Source organism: Bos indicus x Bos taurus, chromosome 4 (assembly GCF_003369695.1).
Source record: "Bos indicus x Bos taurus breed Angus x Brahman F1 hybrid chromosome 4, Bos_hybrid_MaternalHap_v2.0, whole genome shotgun sequence".
NCBI classification, from domain to species: domain Eukaryota; kingdom Metazoa; phylum Chordata; class Mammalia; order Artiodactyla; family Bovidae; genus Bos; species Bos indicus x Bos taurus.
The window spans coordinates 108,962,592-108,982,093 of NC_040079.1; the positions used below are offsets into that span (position 1 = coordinate 108,962,592).

The 19,502-nt window shown below is 41.0% G+C and overlaps 1 protein-coding gene across 1 annotated transcript in view; it reads left to right on the plus strand.

Annotated features, from left to right (window-relative positions):
• CALCR (calcitonin receptor) overlaps window positions 1-18,996 on the plus strand; it is a 111,356-nt gene extending 92,360 nt beyond the window's left edge. Inside the window, exons 9-14 of the mRNA XM_027540158.1 lie at window positions 4,872-5,025; window positions 6,883-6,943; window positions 7,020-7,086; window positions 9,453-9,668; window positions 10,767-10,808; window positions 16,755-18,996. Of these exons, the coding sequence (XP_027395959.1) occupies window positions 4,872-5,025; window positions 6,883-6,943; window positions 7,020-7,086; window positions 9,453-9,668; window positions 10,767-10,808; window positions 16,755-17,150 (936 nt within the window). The 3' untranslated portion in view covers window positions 17,151-18,996. The remainder of the gene's footprint in view (window positions 1-4,871; window positions 5,026-6,882; window positions 6,944-7,019; window positions 7,087-9,452; window positions 9,669-10,766; window positions 10,809-16,754) is intronic.
• The last annotated feature ends 506 nt before the right edge of the window (window positions 18,997-19,502 follow it).

Consider the following 19,502-nt stretch of genomic DNA (forward strand, 5'->3'; position numbering starts at 1 on the left):
TAAGGGCTGAATAGACCCTCAGTTTACTGAGTGATATGAAAATTGCCGATTGTCACTTGTATCATTTGAACATTTCATTTCCATAATATCTAAAATTTCACTTTCTTGTTCTATCTGCTTTTTCAACAATCTTCATGGAGGGAGTCGGGAGGCAGAATTACAAGCATTGTTCTTGCTGCATCTAGAGGAAGCCGGCAGCGCCCTCATCATTTTCTAGAAAGAACTGTCTCTCTGAACTTTTTGTCTGAGTCCAAAAGGGGACAATGCAGCAAGATTAGTTTTTGCTAGGAACCTGAGTATTTTGAATCTCAAACGCCAAAACAATTGGGTCACATTTTCTATAGCCTCTTACATAAGCAAAGTTAAATGAGCCCCAAGTTCTGAAAAACAAAGTGGATTTCTTCTAAGTCTCACTTGTTCAGGACAGCTGGGACAACGGACTAGGTCAGAACTTCACCCTAGTCACAGGAAGCTCAGCTTGGAATGGATGCTCAGAAGTGAAACCAAGGGTCCAAACTGACTCCTCCTGCCCAACCTAGAGGAGCCTGGTGGGAGGGTGGGCTTATACACATGAGGGAAGTGACAGCAAGGCTTGGGGGATGAGAGATCAATGGCCAAGAAAACTGTACTGGAACTATCCATTTTGGTGCCTATGGAAGATATTTGATTGAGAAAGAACAAGTAGTATGGATCTGAGGAACAGGCAGAGAGAATAATGCCGAGATGTGGCAATGAAGTGAGGTATCTTACCCTGGTTACTTGTGTGATTTCACTTGACTTACATAAAAACACCAACAAATGGTCTTTTAACCAAGACCATATGGTACAGAAAAGTATAGAGGATATCCTTATTCTTTTTAAAATGTATTAATTATAATCAACCATATTCCCATATGGCTGTAAATAATTTATTCTTAAGATGGCTATAAACATCAACCCAGTTTCTCTCATCTGACCCCTCTGGGCGATACCTCTGCACAAGAAATTCAGTTCAGCTCAGCTCAGTTCAGTTGCTCAGTCGTGTCCAACTCTCTGCGACCCCATGAATCTCAGCACCCCAGGCCTCCCTGTCCATCACCAACTCCCAGAGTTCACTCAGACTCACATCCATCCAGCCATCTCATCCTCTGTCGTCCCCTTTTCCTCCTGCCCCCAATCCCTCCCAGCATCAGAGTCTTTTCCAATGAGTCAACTCTTCACATGAGGTAGCCAAAGTACTGGACTTTCAGCTTTAGCATCATTCCTTCCAAAGAACACCCAGGACTGATCTCCTTTAGAATAGACTGGTTGGATCTCCTGTAGTCCAAGGGACTTTCAAGAGTCTTCTCCAACACCACAGTTCAAAAGCATCAATTCTTCATCGCTCAGCCTTCTTCACAGTCCAACTCTCACATCCATACATGACCACAGGAAAAACCATAACCTTGACTAGACGGACCTTTGTTGGCAAAGTAATGTCTCTGCTTTTGAATATGCTGTCTAGGTCGGTCATAACTTTCCTTCCAAGGAGTAAGCATCTTTTAATTTCATGGCTGCAGTCACCATCTGCAGTGATTTTGGAGCCCAAAAAAATAAAGTCTGACACTGTATCCACTGTTTCCCCATCTATTTCCCATGAAGTGGTGGGACCGGATGCCATGATCTTTGTTTTCTTAATGTTGAGCTTTAAGCCAACTTTTTCACTCTCCACTTTCACTTTCACCAAGAGTCTTTTTAGTTCCTCTTCCCTTTCTGCCATGAGGGTGGTGTCATCTGCATGTCTGAGGCTACTGATAGTGACCTACAAGCAGTGTCTTGCAGCATGGTTTTGGGAGGGAGTCCTCATCTCAGTGTTTGCCCTTGTTTCCCTTGCTTTGAGAAGGCTGTCATGAATTTAGTGCACTTATTCTAGATTTGTTTTCATTCTTAAAAAGAAACTTTCAGCTGAGATACTAGAAGTTTTCTTTCCCCTTTTGATTTATTTTGTTTACCTTTTTATTTTGTATTGGAGTATAGCTGATTAACAACATTATGGTAGTTTCAGGTGAACAGCGAAGGGACTCACCCATGCATATACATGTATCCCTTCTCCCCCAAACTCCCCTCCCATCCAGGCTGCCACATGACATTGAGCAGAGTTGCCTGTGCTATGCAGTAGGACCTTGTTGGTTATCCATTTTAAACACAACAGTTTTTACACGTCCATCCCAAACTCCTTAACTATCCTTTCCTCCCATCCTTCCTCCTCCCTCCATCTGCAACCATAAGTTAGCTCTCCAAGTCTGTGAGTCTGTCTCTGCTTTGCAAATAAGTTCTTTTGTATCATTTCTTTCTATATCCTGAATATAAGGGATGTCATATGATATTTGTCTTCTCTGTCTGACTTACTTCACTCAGCATGACAACCTCTACATCCATCCATGCTGCTGCAAATAGCATTATTTCATTCTTTTTAATGGCTCAGTAATATTTCATTATAATATGTACCACATGTAAATACTAGAAGTTTTGTACACTCCCTTGGAGTATGTTGGTTAACTGTCAGAAAGCTATGGAGCAATAGTCAGTTTGATATTTGTTGTGTTTAGGGGGCTTGCTTCAAATACCATAGCATTGTTCTTGCTAAAGCCCAGGATGTCAAATCCCAACTCTTCTACCTACAGATTAATCTTGAGCCAGTTACTTAATCTCACTGTGCTTCACTTTCCTGATAATGATAACCGTAGTGCCTTTCTCAAAGAGTTGCTTGTGAGGATGAAATGAACCAATACATCTAAAACCCATAAAATTGAGTCTGCCGCGCAAGAACTCTCACGTTAGCTATTATTATTTATATCATAGTTGTTACCATTGTCATGGCCGTAAGCACTCATGACTTTCTAACCGTGGTACCAAGTTTCATTTCTGTGTTACACAGCATGGGAGACATGGAAACTCAGAGCATGTGTAAAATGCTGCTCAAATCTTAAATGACTAAGTGTGAAAGCAGAATGCACATACTCAGAGGTTTTTAAATCTCAAATAACCAAAAGGGCTGTGGCATGAGAATATAAAACTCATTCAGTCATGGCTTTGAAAATCCCCAAAGTGATAATACCCTCATTATACTGTATAGAGAAAAGACCCTTGAGTGTAGCAAGCTGTTAATTTTTATTCCCCTGCCACATGTCTAACAGGTGCCCCCCTCCAAAGCATGTTTCTGTTTTCTCTGGCCTTGTTTCCCAATCACTTCCAGAATGTTGCCTTTGCCAATTTCTGGATCATTTTCCAACATATTTATCTCATATGGGACTTTTTCTCCAGCGTTTTTTTGTTTTGTTTTGTTTTTTTCTTTTTGCTAAACACACCCAGTTGTGACCACAATCACACAGATTCAAGCTCATTTTCTCCGAGGTGTTATCAAAAATCAGTCCAAGACTGCATGACAGATTCACATTTAATTGAAAACACTGGATCTTCTAAATTTCTCTAGAGAGAAAGGCTGCAGTGGTTTCCTTCAAAGTTAATGCTGACTTTCTGACTGGGGGATCTTCCTCCTTCATTCAGCTAGCACTAAATACTGGACCCACTGACAGTTTTCAAGTTGACAGGCACACGTTTTGCCTTTCAGTTCGTCAACTGTTCCAGCATCTTGACAAACAGTTCTCCAACTCCTCCTCAGGTGGTTTTAGTATGCATGTGAATCAAAGCCAGGGCGTTGCGCCACTGCATTGTGAATCTGCTGGAAGAACAAGCTTGTGCTCTTCAATGGTTAGGGTTATTATTACCGGAAAGCTAGCAAGAAAGCAAAACAGGAGTCAGGTGCTGAGGAAACTCCTTATATACCCGAAATCTATCCCAAGTGTGGCCCTTAAACCAACAGCTTAAGCGTCACTTGGATCCTTACTAGAAAGGAGAATCTCATGGCTCACCCTAGATCTTCAGAATTAGAATCTCTACTACTGGAGCCCCCCAAATCTGTGTTTTAACAAGCTCTCCCAGTGATTCTGATGCATGCTGACATTTGAAAAGCAGCACTATGAACTCTTTTATTATTTATATTTGAATTGGATATTTTTGGAGGGATTATTCAGTACCAAGTGAGGATGCCATCCTTATCTCTGTGTCCCAAACATTTGGACCCCAGTGTGGAAACTAAGGCTCCCTTATAAAAACAAAATCCCTCGGGTCAGATGGGCTCAACATAGCTCCTGGCTCATGTATGAGAAATGGATCATCCAGTTCTCTCTTTTTTTTTTAATGTTAAGTAGGTATCATTAACAGATCAGTAAACTTCAGGACAGCATTAACAATTTCTGTGTTATTCTCCTCATTGGCCATAGAAAAGGGGCCATAAAAGTCATGTGATGAATCCTTGGATGCTGTCGGAAATTATGGTTCTCAGACACATTATAAGAAAATAAACTTGCCTAGTCTATAAGTCCCTGGTGGCTCAGTGGTAAAGAATCCGCCTGCCAATGCAGGAGACACGGGTTCCATCCCTGGGTCGGGAAGATCCCCTGGAGAAGGAAATGGCGACTCACTCCAGTATTCTTGCCTGGAGAATTCCATAAACAGAGGAGCCTGGCGGGCTACAGTGCATGGGGTCACAAAGAGTCAAACGCAACTTAGCGCAGACTAAACAACAATAACTCTATATAACTCAGCCCACAAGAACACTTGGGGCACTGGAATTCCATTGCCCTAGTTGGCTGTTTACATGTGATACTAATCACCTATGAGCTAGTACCCTGATCTCTGCATCTAGTAGGTGACACATGTTGAGAGATGCTCGGGGAAACTCTCTGTCTGGCTGAATGCAGATACTTTGGCTCATTTTCACGTTCATCCTCTGTTCATGGCCAAATCATTGCAGATGTCTTCCTCTGAGTATCTTCGTTTCTTTCCAACAGCCGATGTGCAAGGTTCTGCACTTTTTCCACCAGTACATGATGTCGTGCAACTATTTCTGGATGCTCTGCGAAGGCCTCTACCTGCACACTCTCATCGTGGTGTCTGTGTTCGCTGAGGGGCAGCGCATGTGGTGGTACTACCTCCTGGGCTGGGGTAGGTATCTTCTGCTGCTGAGTTTTGATCTGCTGTTACCTCTGTCTGATGGTAGTCTTCTGCTAGTCCTGATCAGAAGAGAGTCAAGGGCTCAGGTTCTATGAGGAGAGATGGAACACAGGTCCTGGCCACAGTTCAATCTCCAAGAGAACTTGATAGACACTCTTAATAAGTTCAGACAGACTGTGGTAGGCATGGGGGTGAGTGCCACAAAAGAGGGCTGTGGTGATGAGAATGTCTTCAGGAAACAAACCCAGCTGACAGATGGGCAGAAAGCATGCCCTGATGGAGAGAAGATCCAAATCTCCCCAAGAGAAAATGAAAGAATGCTTCTTTCAGGAGTTACTTCCTTATAAGTCGGCATGGGACCACTTACTGGTCATTTTCTCCCAAATCGAAGCAACTTCAAATGCTGAAGTTCTCAGAAAATTCATTTATTTTACAACCCACTTCAGATTGATTCTTTGCCTTGCTGGCCCTCCCATTGTTGTAATCCAAAGAATGAAATTCCCTACCCTCCATGAACTTTTATAGTGAACAAATAAAACATATCTAGCGCTCCAGGAGAAAAATCCTAGGGGGAGAAGGATTATTCTTTCTCTCACTGTCTTTAGTGGAAGGGAAAGGTTGTTATGGCTCTGGAAGCCTGGAGGGAGAAGAGGAAAAGGAAAGAAGAACTAAACTGTGTAAAAAGTGACATCATGATTAGGGGAAGGTGACGAGCCCTAGGAATTAGCAGATACAGAGTCCACACTCTAAAGTATGAAACACGTTTCCTTTCTACAAAATGACAAGGTAGAAGCGAAATCTCCATATTGCTTCTCTGTCTAACTCTAAAATGTGCATTTCAAAATCAATCCAGAGGATGAATCTCTGATTCTAAACCTGAGTGGGGTGTTAGAACTGCTGTGAATAAAACACAGTTATGTCTTGTGTAAATAGTCAACTCAGAATTCTTTCAAGTCAAACATTTAATTGATGGTCCCATTTTGAACTATATGCTTCATGGGTTAAGAAGCTGAGGTGGTTCTTAGATGAAAACTCAATATTCTGAATATCCTTTTGCACAAAATTCACAGAAAAAAAAAAGTGTGGCAGTCTAATTCACCTGAGACACATTTCTTAATCTGAGGATAGGTTTTAAAACTGTCTACAAATCTCAACCACATGAAACAATATTTTATTGGGCATGGGTACATCTGAGAAAAAGAGAATGTTTTGTTTTTTATAAAAATTACTTTACTCTAGATTACTTTTATATAATGAAGGTTAATTTGTAAAAGATTCAGACAGGGTGCACTGCCAGCAACTACATCCTTCATTCCATTTGTAAATTCAGCTGTTTTTGACAAATACTTCAAGGTTTACTCAGGGAAGTAGATTCTGAGCTACAGTGTTCTTATTCAACGAAAATAGGATCAACACACGTGTTGTAAACAGAAGAACAAAAAGCCTAGAAGAAATATTGAGAGCATCTTTGGAGCAATCAGACTTTGGCTTTCATACGCTGTCTCAGGTCAGCGTATGACCTGAAGGTCACGTCCCTTCAGGACAACCCTGCTCCCCTCTGTAACAGAGCCCAGTTCACACACAATGAAAAGCTTTCTGGTCTCAGTTGCTGGTCATCATCATGTATCTACCACACTGGATAATTTGTGAAAGGCTTTTAAGTAACTGGATGCTGTTAACCAAACTCTATTACAGTTTGTGACGTTGTAAGAGCATTTTATCTGCTTTGACCAAAGATAATTTGCACAAGAACATCAGGACGACATCTTGACAAGATGTTGAATTTGTCACTGTTCTTTCCAACCAGCTGTAGTCATAGCTTTTGCACTTTTTTTTTTCCCATTTTAGGACTCCCGCTGCTGCCAAGCACTGCTCATGCTATTGCTCGGGCTCTGTTATTCAATGACAAGTAAGTATTGTGGTTGTTAGTCAATTTATTTGTAAATAAAATGTGATATTAATGTATTCCCCCTTCTTTTATTCAGCTGCTGGCTGAGTGTGGACACCAACCTGCTTTACATCATCCACGGTCCGGTCATGGGGGCACTGGTGGTGAGAATTGCTTTTTAAATCCATTATTAACAGTGTTATCTCTCTGGGGTGTTCTGTTGAGATGGTTTTATGTAGTATGTGTAGCCCAACTCCAAAATGAAGTTAATTTAATGATAATCTATAATAATAATTTGATCCAAGGATCTTTTTTTTTAAATGATTTTTATTTAATACAATTGAGTGGAGGGGCATAAGCTTGTTTCTATACAAGCCACAGCAACAATACAGTGGGTTTTTTTTTTTTTTTTTAGACAATTCAATAAATTCTCCTAATTAAAGATACAGACCAAAGGTGAAGATGTTGCTGATAAGAATGAGAGAGACCACAAAGTCCCCTTGTGCCATTTTCCACTGGGCTCTGCCAAACTAAACCATCTTCCATCTCACCTCTGGTCCACGAGCCATCATCATGACTACCACTGAACATGCACTTACAGTGTATCAGGCATTGCACATACATTGCCATGCTGTTTGCTAACAGCAGTCCTTCAGAGTGGACACATCAAGATGGTTCACTCATTAGGAAAACTAGACTCAAAGGCTCAAGTTAAGTCATTTAGAATCCCATGCCAAGTAGGTTGGGCAGGGAGAGACTATGATTATCTGAATCTATATCCAAGTTCTTTATTTCTACCCATAGTTTACTATATGTTGGCCATCATCAGAGCCATCAAATTTAATATTTAGACATTATTTCCCCCATTAATCTCAAAGATTGTTTTCTTCAGATAAGAATTAGAAAAATAAAAACAGTCAGAGTCATAGATCATACTCTTCTCCTGTACTGAAGAATCATCCATTAGTAACTGATCAAACTGGGTCACACCCAGACTGTCTCCTGACTTTCCTGGCGTTTCCAATGCAGATTCAACTTCTTTTGCCATTTTTCAGAGTAGCGATGTACTTACTAGTTCAACTGTGCTCACAAGGACCTACTAACGTGGGTCTTGAATATTTATCACCACTGCATAAGAATTTTATTTTTATTAAAGATCTCTTTCCTTCTTGAATTTTGGGGGTAACAACATTTATTTCTACTCCAGGTAGAAAAACCACTCTGATTATTTTTAAATAAATGATCAATTAAAATGTTAAAACAACCTTGGTTTCAAAACTAACTTTCACAGCCAAAAGTAGTTTTTTGTGATCTACAAGAACAGCAGATATTAAAGAGTGACCATACCAAGTACTGGCAAGCGTGAAGAACAGCTGGAATTCTCATATAATGCTGGAGGGAGTGTAACATGAAGCCACCTCTTTGGAAAGCAGTTTGGCAGCTTCTCATAAAGTTAAACATACATTCACCATGTGAACAGGCCTTGCCTTCCACTCTTAGGTCACTTTTCCAAATGAAAACATGCCCCCACAAAGACCTGTACACAGGTATTCACTGCCTGCTTATTCATAACAATCAAATTTTGGAAACCATTGCAATTTCCATAAACAGGAGAATGAATAAACAAATTACGTGTGTATTATTAACATAATGCAGTACTACTCAGCAGTAAAAATGAATGAAATGCCAATATATACAACACAAATGAATCTTACAGATAGTATGTTAAACCAAAGTAACCAAAGAATACACAATGTGTGTGTGTGTGTGTGTGTGTGTATACACACTCCCATTTCTGTGATGCTAGAAATCAGTGGCTACTAGAGGTGGGGGGATGGAGTTGTTGACTGCAAAGGGGCAAGAGGGGGCTTTCTGGGGTGGTGGAAGTGCTCTTTTCTTGTTTGGAGTGGTTGTTACTCTGGTACATACATTTGTCTAAACTTCCCAATTGTAAACTTAGAATCTCTATTGAATGTACATTATGCCTCTGTGAAGTGATTTCCTTTAAACAGTGTTACTAGAAAACAAGAAGTAGTTTGGGTTAGCCTTCTCCACTGCATAAGCTTTACAGGTAAATTTCTCAGACCCCCATTTTACTTTTAGTTAACTAGTCCTAGCTAAGGGGGAAATCTTAATGAAATGATAAGAAGGTGATATCTAAAAATATCATTTTTTACTTCCCTTTGGAAAAACGATAAAAACCTAAATAAAGAATAAAACATCTTCCTTAGATTTGAACCTAATATAGTTACATATTCAGGATATTATTTTCTCATTTAGAAAAAAAAAAGGGAGGGATGTTAATTCATGCTCAAAAAGAGTATTTGGCCCCCCTGATGCTCCATGTTGTCATAACAAGGAGCAGATGGTCTCAGTTCTCAGGCAGTCTCTTGTGTTCCATCCAGTGTGGGTGCCAGCCCTCCTCCCCACCCCACCACACACACTGGGTAGCTAAGAACTGGGCCCAAGGGGGTGTCCTTCAGGGACGTTCACCGGGAGAATTTGCTCAGAACATCGTCAATCTTTGCAGTTGAACTTCTTCTTCCTGCTGAACATCATCCGGGTGCTTGTGAAGAAAATAAAGGAATCGCAGGAGGACTCGTACATATACCTGAAGGCAGTGAGGGCCACCCTGATCCTGGTGCCCCTTCTGGGGGTCCAGTTCGTCATCCTTCCCTGGCGACCTTCCCACCCCGTGCTTGGGAAGATCTACGACTTCGTGATGCACTCTCTGATTCACTTCCAGGTGAGGGGTGATGCGCTCTCTGATTCACTTCCGGGTGAGGGGGGGACCATGGATGCAGCCACTCTCTCAGCTACTTGGAGCAGGGGCCACAGTTGTCTGGGGCTCCTCTGTGATGAGAATGAGCCTTTCGAACACGCATTACCTGGAAGGGAGGTGGCCCTCTCTGTCTTCCTCACTGCCTGCTTCCCCACGTTTTGAATCTTAAAACTGGGCAAGGAAACAGGAAATGGGAGGCCTGAACTTTGAGAATACATCTGGAAATCCCATGGACAGAGGAGCCTGGCGGGCAACCATCCATGGAGTCACACAAGAGTCAGAAGTGACTGAGTGACTAAACAACAACAACTGAAGTATTTGTCCAGAAATTGACCCACTTGCCCAGTGCTGAGGACAGAGTTACTCCCACAGTCGTTGACCTCTCCTTCTCCCCCACATCTGAGGGCCACATTGGGTTTTACTTTTTTGAGGAGAGTGTTGAAGACCCATGTAATCCATGCCAGTTGGCTTTCCAAACTGGATCATCATCAACAATTTTGACCATTTCTCTAGACACAAGCTTGGGGACGCAGGAATCTTGAATGGTGACAGGAACTTCAGAGTAGTTACTAAATCCATGTCCTGTTTGGCGAGGTGGACTTAGCTGTGGGTACAGTACTGCGCTAGTTCACCACAAGGAGACAGGTCAGAGTCAGGCCTATAGCCATGCATTGTAATGTGTGCTTGCAAAAGTTCTCTCTACTAAACTCTACAAGAGCCTCGTTTTTAAGTTTTTGGGGTACAAAAATTCTTTTCATATCCCCTATAATCAGCATATTCTGCTATAAGTCTCCATGTTAAGGGAAGCAATATATTAACCAGATTAATGAGAACAGTCCTTGTAGCCAAAAAATAGAATCCTTATGAGAAAAAGTCATTCCTGATGGAATAGTCTTGGAGCTAAGCCCTGGACATGAGTGGTAGTAATTGTTTTTCCATCAAGCTTTGACTAGCTATTGCCGTAGTGAAATATTCCTCTCCAGGTTGTCTATTTGTATTGATTACTAAACAACACAACACACACAAAAATAACTTCAGCTCCATTTTTCCTCCTCTTTTTAGGGATTCTTCGTGGCCATCATCTACTGCTTCTGCAACCACGAGGTAAGCGTGCCTTTCACGTAATAGTGTCACCTCTTTATATGAAGCCAGCACTTTACCACCTCCCGAGGGCCTCTGTGCACTTTGCACTATCTCTCACTTCTACAGTTGACCTTACAGGGTTTCCTGACTAGCCCGATCTTATTTTTTCCACTACTGCAAGTTGAATCTTATCTATGTTCTTGTGTGGTACAATTGCAGATATTATCCAGACAGGTAGATAAATTCACATTTCCTGGCATTGTACCGTAAGCTGGTTGGAACCCTGAGAAGCAACAGTGAAAGCTATTCTGGGTTCCCATAGAACCCAAGTCACATCCCCATTCCCTTGGGAAGGACCAAGCCATCACTAGGGCAGAGCCAGTATCTAGCCAGTCTATCTTGAGTCACTGCCTTCTTTTCCATTTGCCTGATGCCAGTGTCACAACACCTATTCAACTCTTGGAAAATCACCCTGGAGTTAAGACTCAAAAGGGAGTAAGTAATTTGTTACCTGAATATTTAGATCAGGAAAACCTAGAGATCCACATGGCCAGTGTTTTAAAGGGTTTTTTTAGCCAGAGTTCCCTTTCTTCCAATGATATTCTACATGGAAGCCCAATTTGTAAAACATAAGTGGAGCTGCTTAAATTTGTACCAAAGAACTTCCAGGGCTGCAAAGAATGTGATTTGAAAGCTCCCTCGTTTGTCAGGTGAGAAATCAAAACTCCAAAAAGATCACGTGACTTGCACAATGTCACAATCATAGCTTATAACCAGGACTAGAACCCAGATTTCCTGATTCCTAGTTAAATGGACTAAATCTTCCACTGCACAGCATTATATATATGTCTCCTTCCTGAAGCTTCATTAGTATACTTCTTTGAGTTATACACCTCATAACTTTTAATGTTAAAGTATCTGTGATCATTTTAAATCAATCTTTATTAATAATTTTATACCAAAGCATATCACATTTTGTTAAGAGATCTATATATTATTTCCAAGTTGGTAATTAGAACCATTGTCTAACCATTATCAACTGATATTTAATGAATTTTCTAGTCTTTATTGCTTCAGTTAAACAACATTCAGTGAGCACCTATGATATTTTGCAGCTCTGCAACCTCTTGCTCATCTCCAGCCCTCAAATTGCAATACTGTTGCTCCTGTTCTCTGTTTTAATTGATATATTTTATTCCTTCATTCATCCATCAACTCCTTCCTTAATCCAACAAAAATATACTGTACATTCTTTATTGCTAGGGACTATCCTGAAAGCCTGAGATAGAAATGTAAAACATCTTTCTGTTAGCAACGAAGTATCTCTTTAAGAATAGTAAAAACTAATAAATATATAGGACTTAGGTCACCCCATCTTTATATCAGTTCCTGTGAACATATATCCCTGCCTTTTGAATTGGCTCAGGTGGCATACAAAATAAATATTTTCATCTAAAATAATATCAGTATAGGGCTAATATAAAAATCAGGTTCAGGCAGAGTATACTTTGAAAACACTAGAGAACTGCATGCACTTATAAAAATACCTCAATATTGATTGTGTCTTAACCATGATGCTGTCTCTGAAGTGGCAGGCATAGAAAGTGGGCCCAGAGGTGCGCCTGACAGTTGAAAGTCTCTAGTTCAAGTGTGTTCTCTCTGCTTTTAGAATTAAAGAAACCATCTCCATTTTAATTAGTATCATGTTACTGGGGGAACGTACAAGTGTGACATTTCTAATAATATAGAAATTATGTAGTGTGCCAAATGCAATATCACAGTCCCATGAATTGTAGGCATCTGGGCCTCAGCTGGGTCTTCTGTGGGCATATTATCTTACCACACTGAACACGGGCAGGGCACTTGCTCCTGCAGGAAGTGATTTCCAGCTGCATCTGAGATAGGGCTGTGATCAGGCTTTGCCTGACTGAGTTACATTTTAGCAGAAATCTAGGGGACTGATACGTCAGTTCCACAATGAAGATAAAGGTTTTAATTTTTCATTATTATCCATTTGTGGTCAGTGATTCCTGCCATGGAAATGGATCACATAGTCAGTGGAGGAAAGGATTTTTGAGAATTCCAGTGCCGGGTGTCAGGAGGTGACTGTGAGAGCACGCTTATGTAAAAAACATTTCCCACAACTCTTCCCAGACAGTGGACACTGACCATCCAATCATTTCAGTTACTAAGGATCTAAGAGACGTCAAAAAGATGACTACAGCTTTGTGCTTAGTTGCATCCGACTCTTTGCGACTCCATGGACTGGGGTCTGCCAAGCTCTTCTGTCCATGGGATTCTCTGGGCAAGAATACGGGGGTGGGTAGCCATTTCTTTCTCCAGATTACAGTCATCAAGATGCCCAATTTTTCCTAGCTCTGTACTCACCACTTCCCTTTCCTGTTTGCAAGGGATTCTCCTTATGTCCCTAGTGCTATTTCCAGATCAGTAATGTTATCACTTCATATGCAAAGCTAAATTTTTCTATTTAAAAATTTATTCAATAAAACTTGGTTTTCAAAAATACTGCCTTTCTAGAAAACTCAAGAAAGTCAGCTTCAAGACCCAAAGCTAAGCTATGATTTCTTTGTCCTAGACAAAAAACGATCAGAACTCTTGAGATAAAGCTCATTTTCCATTCAAGAGCACATAATGCAAGTTCTTACAATGAACTTAACAGGAAAACAAAGGCCAAAGACTAAAACATCCAAACAACCACGAAGATTCCAACCTGATTTTCTTTTTCACAAATATAGAAAGAGAGACCTCCAAATGTTACCCACCCTATACAGTTAGTTACAAATAGAACCAGCTATAATCATTATTCCTTCAAGCCATCAGGACTCATATTTTTTTTTACAGTTGACAATAAATTTGGCATAATCGGGAAAATGTGATGTGATCTGTTAATTGCTTTTATAACTAGCAATGCATTTATATAATTCAAAACTTTGTGTATTCTACGCTCCCCATGGGCAACTCCTTATATTTCTGATGCTTTTCAGAAGCAACCAAAGTCTCCTCTGTTTTTTCAAAATAGATTCAATGCCCATATTCTTGTGATCAAAGCACTGTTAGGCTCAACCTGAGGTATTGTAGGAGATAATTGCCCTTATTAAACTGAAATTATTGAAGTGTCTTTCACATGCTGCTAAGGGCCTATTCTTACATGTGTGGTTTACAAATGGAAGCAGATTGCCATCTCCACACAAAAGGATAGCTTATAATTCTGGAATACAATTACAGGAGGCAATGAACATTTCTGTCATAATTTTTAAAAATTAAAATAGACTTCAAACCCTTTGGCCTCATGCTGGGTACTTCATTAGTATGCATAGATCCTCCAGTGGAGATTATTTTAAAAAGACAGATGAGGCAAAACAAAGGACTTCCTTTTTTACCCCTGCTGGGCACTGTCCGCCTCAGACAGTGTTAAATATCTGTGTTACGTTTATCTTTAAATACATTTAAATATCTCTAAATATCTGGGTTACGTTTTAGCTATAAAGACAACGTTGGTATTTAGGAGATTTTGAATCCACAGAAACCATCAGTCCCTTTGTCTGGGGACAGTGGTTCTCTGAGCTGTATATTTCCTAATTCAGCAGGGCATTTGATAGTTCCTAGATCATAAAGTCAGCATTTAAGGACCTATTGTCTAATAGACAGTACAGCCCCCAAATTGGAAAGCAACTGAAATATTTACTAGGTTCTTGAAGAGGTGCTAAAGGAAGAATGCCATGGCCACAGGTATTTAGCTGAAAGTATAACTCAGGAGGGATGTTCTTTCCCAAATGGATTCAGCTATGGTTTCATATCAGCCTTTTCTTATATAATCAGTCTAGTCTCTTCAATTCTGTAACTCTCCATACTGCATAGATTGCAAAGCAAAGCTCACAAACTGACAGGGAAACATGGTAGCTTTTTCAGGAGTGAAGTAGAAGACAAAGTGGGTGATGCAAGAGGAGAGTCTGAACTATTCATTCATCAATACCTTTAATAAGAGCGTTCGTATTTGAAAATACATTGCTAGGGTAATCTTCCCATCAAGGGTATTACCTTTCCTTTTCCCAAAAACATTGAACAACACCCTTTTCCCAGCACAAATCACAATGTGAAGAAAACTTTCATTCGCATTGCTGCTGCTGCTGCTGCTGCTAAGTCGCTTCAGTCGTGTCCAACTCTGTGCGACCCCATAGACGGCACTGAGCAACTTTTCACTTTCATTCTCATTAGCATCCAATATTTTCCAGGCTGTTGAGGACTCTCTGTGGAGACCTAGCTTAGAATATATGAGAAATAACTGAACATGAGATCAGAAACTATGTCATCAAGAGCTCTTTTTATATCCTTGGCAACACCACCCTCCAAAGATACACATCCACACATATGACAGACGAGTTTCCTTCAGTCTAAAGACCACCATCCTGCCATAATAAGGGTATCACCGTAGGAATACTACTAGCCTCCTTGTTTGGTGTTATACTTACGTCTTAGATGCCACTCGATTCATACTGTAGCCATGTAATCCATCAGGCAGCTAGGTGAGATAGAAGAGTTGTATCGAAGAAAGTAATCTCAGAGGGGTTAACTCTCCTGCCCAAGATTTTCATGGCTAATGTGGGCAGAGCAGGTTTCTTGACCTAAAGTTCAATACTTTTTCATGGCATCAAATGAGACACAGTGAAATGGCCTTGTCAGTGGAAACGGCATTGAAAGGTGATGGGATGTTACTATTACGAGTGTTTGCTTCTGGTAATTCCAAAATTAGCAACCCACTGCAGCTCCCGAGCAGTTCTCCAAATCATACACCATGGCATGAGAGAGAATACCTAACAGTAAATGTAGATGACCCAGTGCTTTATAACTCACCTCAGGGAGGGACTCAGGTTCTCCAAAACCTGTGTTTCTAAGTCTTATATCAAAACTCAGGCTTTCATATTTGCATGAAATAAAACTTCCATTTCTTCCTCAGATTCAGTCTAGACATTTTTAGCACCCTCACCTTAATGCCACTGGATGTCAATACACTAATTACAATACAGTCATGGATGGTCATTTTCTTGGCGTTAGAAACTCATTCTAGAATGGATGTTGACACCATTCAGAAAACATTTATTGAGTAACTGCTCCTTCCCAAACACCATGACATCTAGCGTTACAAAAAACGAATAATACATGGTTTGTTAACCACTAACCAGAGTTTTATTGGGCACACCTCATCTCATGCCATGCTGGATAAAGGAAAATCAACAGTATAAGGCCATTATCATAAAATCCAGAGCTGTGAAATGGCTTCCAGATACTTTTTCATGACCAATAACGTGTAGATTTAGATAAAAGCTTCTGCTGTATCAGAAGTTGTAGCAGATAAAAAGGTTTCAAATTCTGCCTTCTTAATATGATGAGCGTGCCATCTTGAATATGAAACCAAATCAAATTTCATTCATGGTGTAAAAGCTCTAATGAAGAAACTTTCGCTCAAAAGAGCAAATAATCTTGCCAGGGGCAGCTGAGGCAAATTACTCAGTCCTCCGGTCTGCAGATTCTTCCTCCAAGATGGGTATTTCATAGCCAGAGCCTTTCCCACACAGCCCTTTTAGATGAGAAGTGAAAATTCAGCCACCCCAAACCTCTGATGGGGGCTTCCCTAGCGGCTCAACAGGTAAAGAATCTACCTGCAATGTGGGGGAGACCTGGATTCCATCCCTGGGTGGGGAAAATGCCCTGGAGAAGGGAATGGCTACCCACTCCAGTATTCTTGCCTGGAGAATCCCATGGACAGAGGAGCCTGGCGGGCTACAGTTCACGGAGTCCCAAAGAGTTGGACACGACTGAGCAACTAACACACACACACACACACACACACACACACACACACACACACAGCCTCTGATGAGCACCGAGAATTGTGCTCAGGGCATTCCTGACAGTGATATGAACAGAAGGTTCTCTTTCGTCTTCCAGGTCCAGGCTGCCCTGAAGCGTCAGTGGAACCAGTACCAAGCTCGGCGCTGGAATGGCCGCCGCCGGGCCCACCGTGCGGCCAATGCCGCCGCCGCCACTGCCGCCGCCGCCGCCGCCCTGGCTGAGACTCCACCGATCTACATCTGCCACCAGGAGCCGCAGAACGAGCCCGCCGACAACCTGGGTGAGGAGGCTGCCGAGGTCATCCCCATGGAGGGAGGGGAGGTCATCTCCATGAAGGGTGCTGAGGTCATCGCCGTGGAGGGTGCTGCTGAGGTCATCGCCGTGGAGGGTGCTGCTGAGGTCATCGCCGTGGAGGGTGCTGCTGAGGTCATCGCCGTGGAGGGTGCTGAGGTCGTCGCTATGGAGATCATTGAGCAAGAGTCATCCGCTTGAAATGTGACGCCAACAGCCTTGTGGTCCCTGAGCCCTCATTTCCTGGGAGCAAGACCAACCCTCCATCTCAAGTGATCTCCATCCTCCCAGGAGCACACATCTCATTTGTGAGAAGTATCAAGTGCATTTGTCCATAGTGAATCTGAAGACAGTTTTACTTGGTACTCTTGCTTCCGGGAGACAGTGGAGGAATGGAGTCTCCCTCTACAACACCTGTGAACTCTGCAACACTTGTGAATTCCTGTGAATACCATCTTTCATCCAGGACTGAGATATACAAATGTCAGAGTAAAGTAAGCAAAGTATCCGAGTAAAACATGAGTGGACCTAGTTCAGATCCAGGGTGCTCCTTGTTAATCTTGAGCCATTTCTACCTTCGAAAAATTCAAGTCACCATCAATGGTTTTCTTTTTAACTCAAAACTTTTAAATTAGGATACTTTGGTATTTGGCTATGGTTCTGATTTTTTTATTTCTTTTTTTAATTTCAATCAATTCTGATGTTATTCAGATTTTTACCATCCACAGACACACCCACAATGTAAACCGCACAAATTACAACTTGACCTCCTCAAAACAACGTGGCTTTCTAGTGTAGAGATGACTAAGTTTGTGGGGAAAAAAGACCTGCATTTGGCAGGAAGATATAAGGCTTTGAATGAAAAAAAAAAAAAAAAAAGTCAGTTTTATATGTGTTCATTACTTTACTAATACTGTGTGCTCAGCTTGGTCTTGGGCAGGTCCTGACTTCTGTAAGAAGGAATTGGCTTTCATGTTGAATGTGCTTTGGTTACTAACATTTATAAATTGGGAGGTCACAAAGAACCCATCACTAAATTTTTCACAAAACTGCCAAAAACTCAAATTCCTAGTGGAAGAGAATACTCTCTCTAAAGAGAGTTTTCCACTTTCCTAAACTCCAGGATTTATAAAGCAAATCACTCGAGGTTTCTAAAGCAGATTACCTCTTGCCCTTCCTTGGGTGCTATCTAGCAGTAAAAGATAAATTTGTTTAAGGCTGGTAATTAAAAGACCCCATATAACTCCATTAACTGCTTTCCACCCAGCTTCTAAGCTTAACAAGATCTCAGCCTTTTCCAGAAAGATTCAGTAGGGCTAATTAGAAATCAGTTTGTAGTTGACCTCTTGTTTGATGCTATTAGTGAAACAGGAGGGGGGAAAAACAATGAACCACTACAAGTTTAACTGTATACCAACTCATTTAAAATAAGAGTTTCTCATTAAAATCCAATGTTATATTCCCATACCTCTCTTTACTTTCATATAAAATCTTCAAAACTCCCTGAGTAAACCAGTATCATTACCGGCACCTGAGATTAATTTGTGAGTTTGCAACAGTACTCAGTTACCTTACTTGTATTCTAAATGAAGAGATACATCAAAGCCCTCCACATCTCAAGTCTCAAGTATGTGCTCTTATGCCACTGCCTTTCAGAGATGATATAGTTTTAGAAATGATATAGTTTTGGAAAGACAAAAGAAAAATATATTCTTCCAGAGAAAATGTATTTTGGATACTAAAGTAGTTTATGTCTCCTTTACTTGAATGTAAGGGAGGATTTGAAAAGAGGGTATTTTTCCAATCACAGTGTTTATGTAATAGTGTTCCTATTTTTGTTTACAAACATGGAAAACAGTATTTCTGGCAGCTCTAGTACAAACGTGATAACATTTTGCTGAAATATTCTAAATGCTATTGTGCTAATATAGTAGTGGCTGAATAAGATCAAACAGCTTACTATAGAATTGTGCACAGTGCCAAAATGACGTGAAATGCTTGCCCTGTATCCATGTATGAATTAATAAAGAGTAATGATAAAGCAAAAGTTGTATGTGTGTTTCAGTTGTGTCTGACTCTCTTTGTGACCCTATGACCTCTGGCTTGCCAGGCTCCTCGGTCCATGGAGTTGTATGTGTGCATATTTTCTACAGAAATATATCCATCTTTTCATTCATTCATCTCATCTCCTAAGCTCATTCCGTATTATCTGGGATGCTAACATCTCATCTTGCTTGTATTACAGGAGATGGCAAGATAATCCAAAAATATAAATTAGAAAACCATATGCAAAAATACTTAAAGCGTCTGCCTGCAATGCAGGAGACCTGGGTTCAATTCCTGGGTCGGGATGATCCCCTGGAGAAGGAAATGGCATCCCACTCCAGTATTCTTGCCTGGAGAATCCCATGGACAGAGGAGCCTGGTGGGCTGCAGTCCATAGGGTCGCAGAGTCGGACACGACTGCGCGACTTCACTTTCACGTTCATGCAAAAATACCAAGGTTATTGTCTTTGTCAGTGTAGCCATCTTCAATCTTCACTTTGACTATAA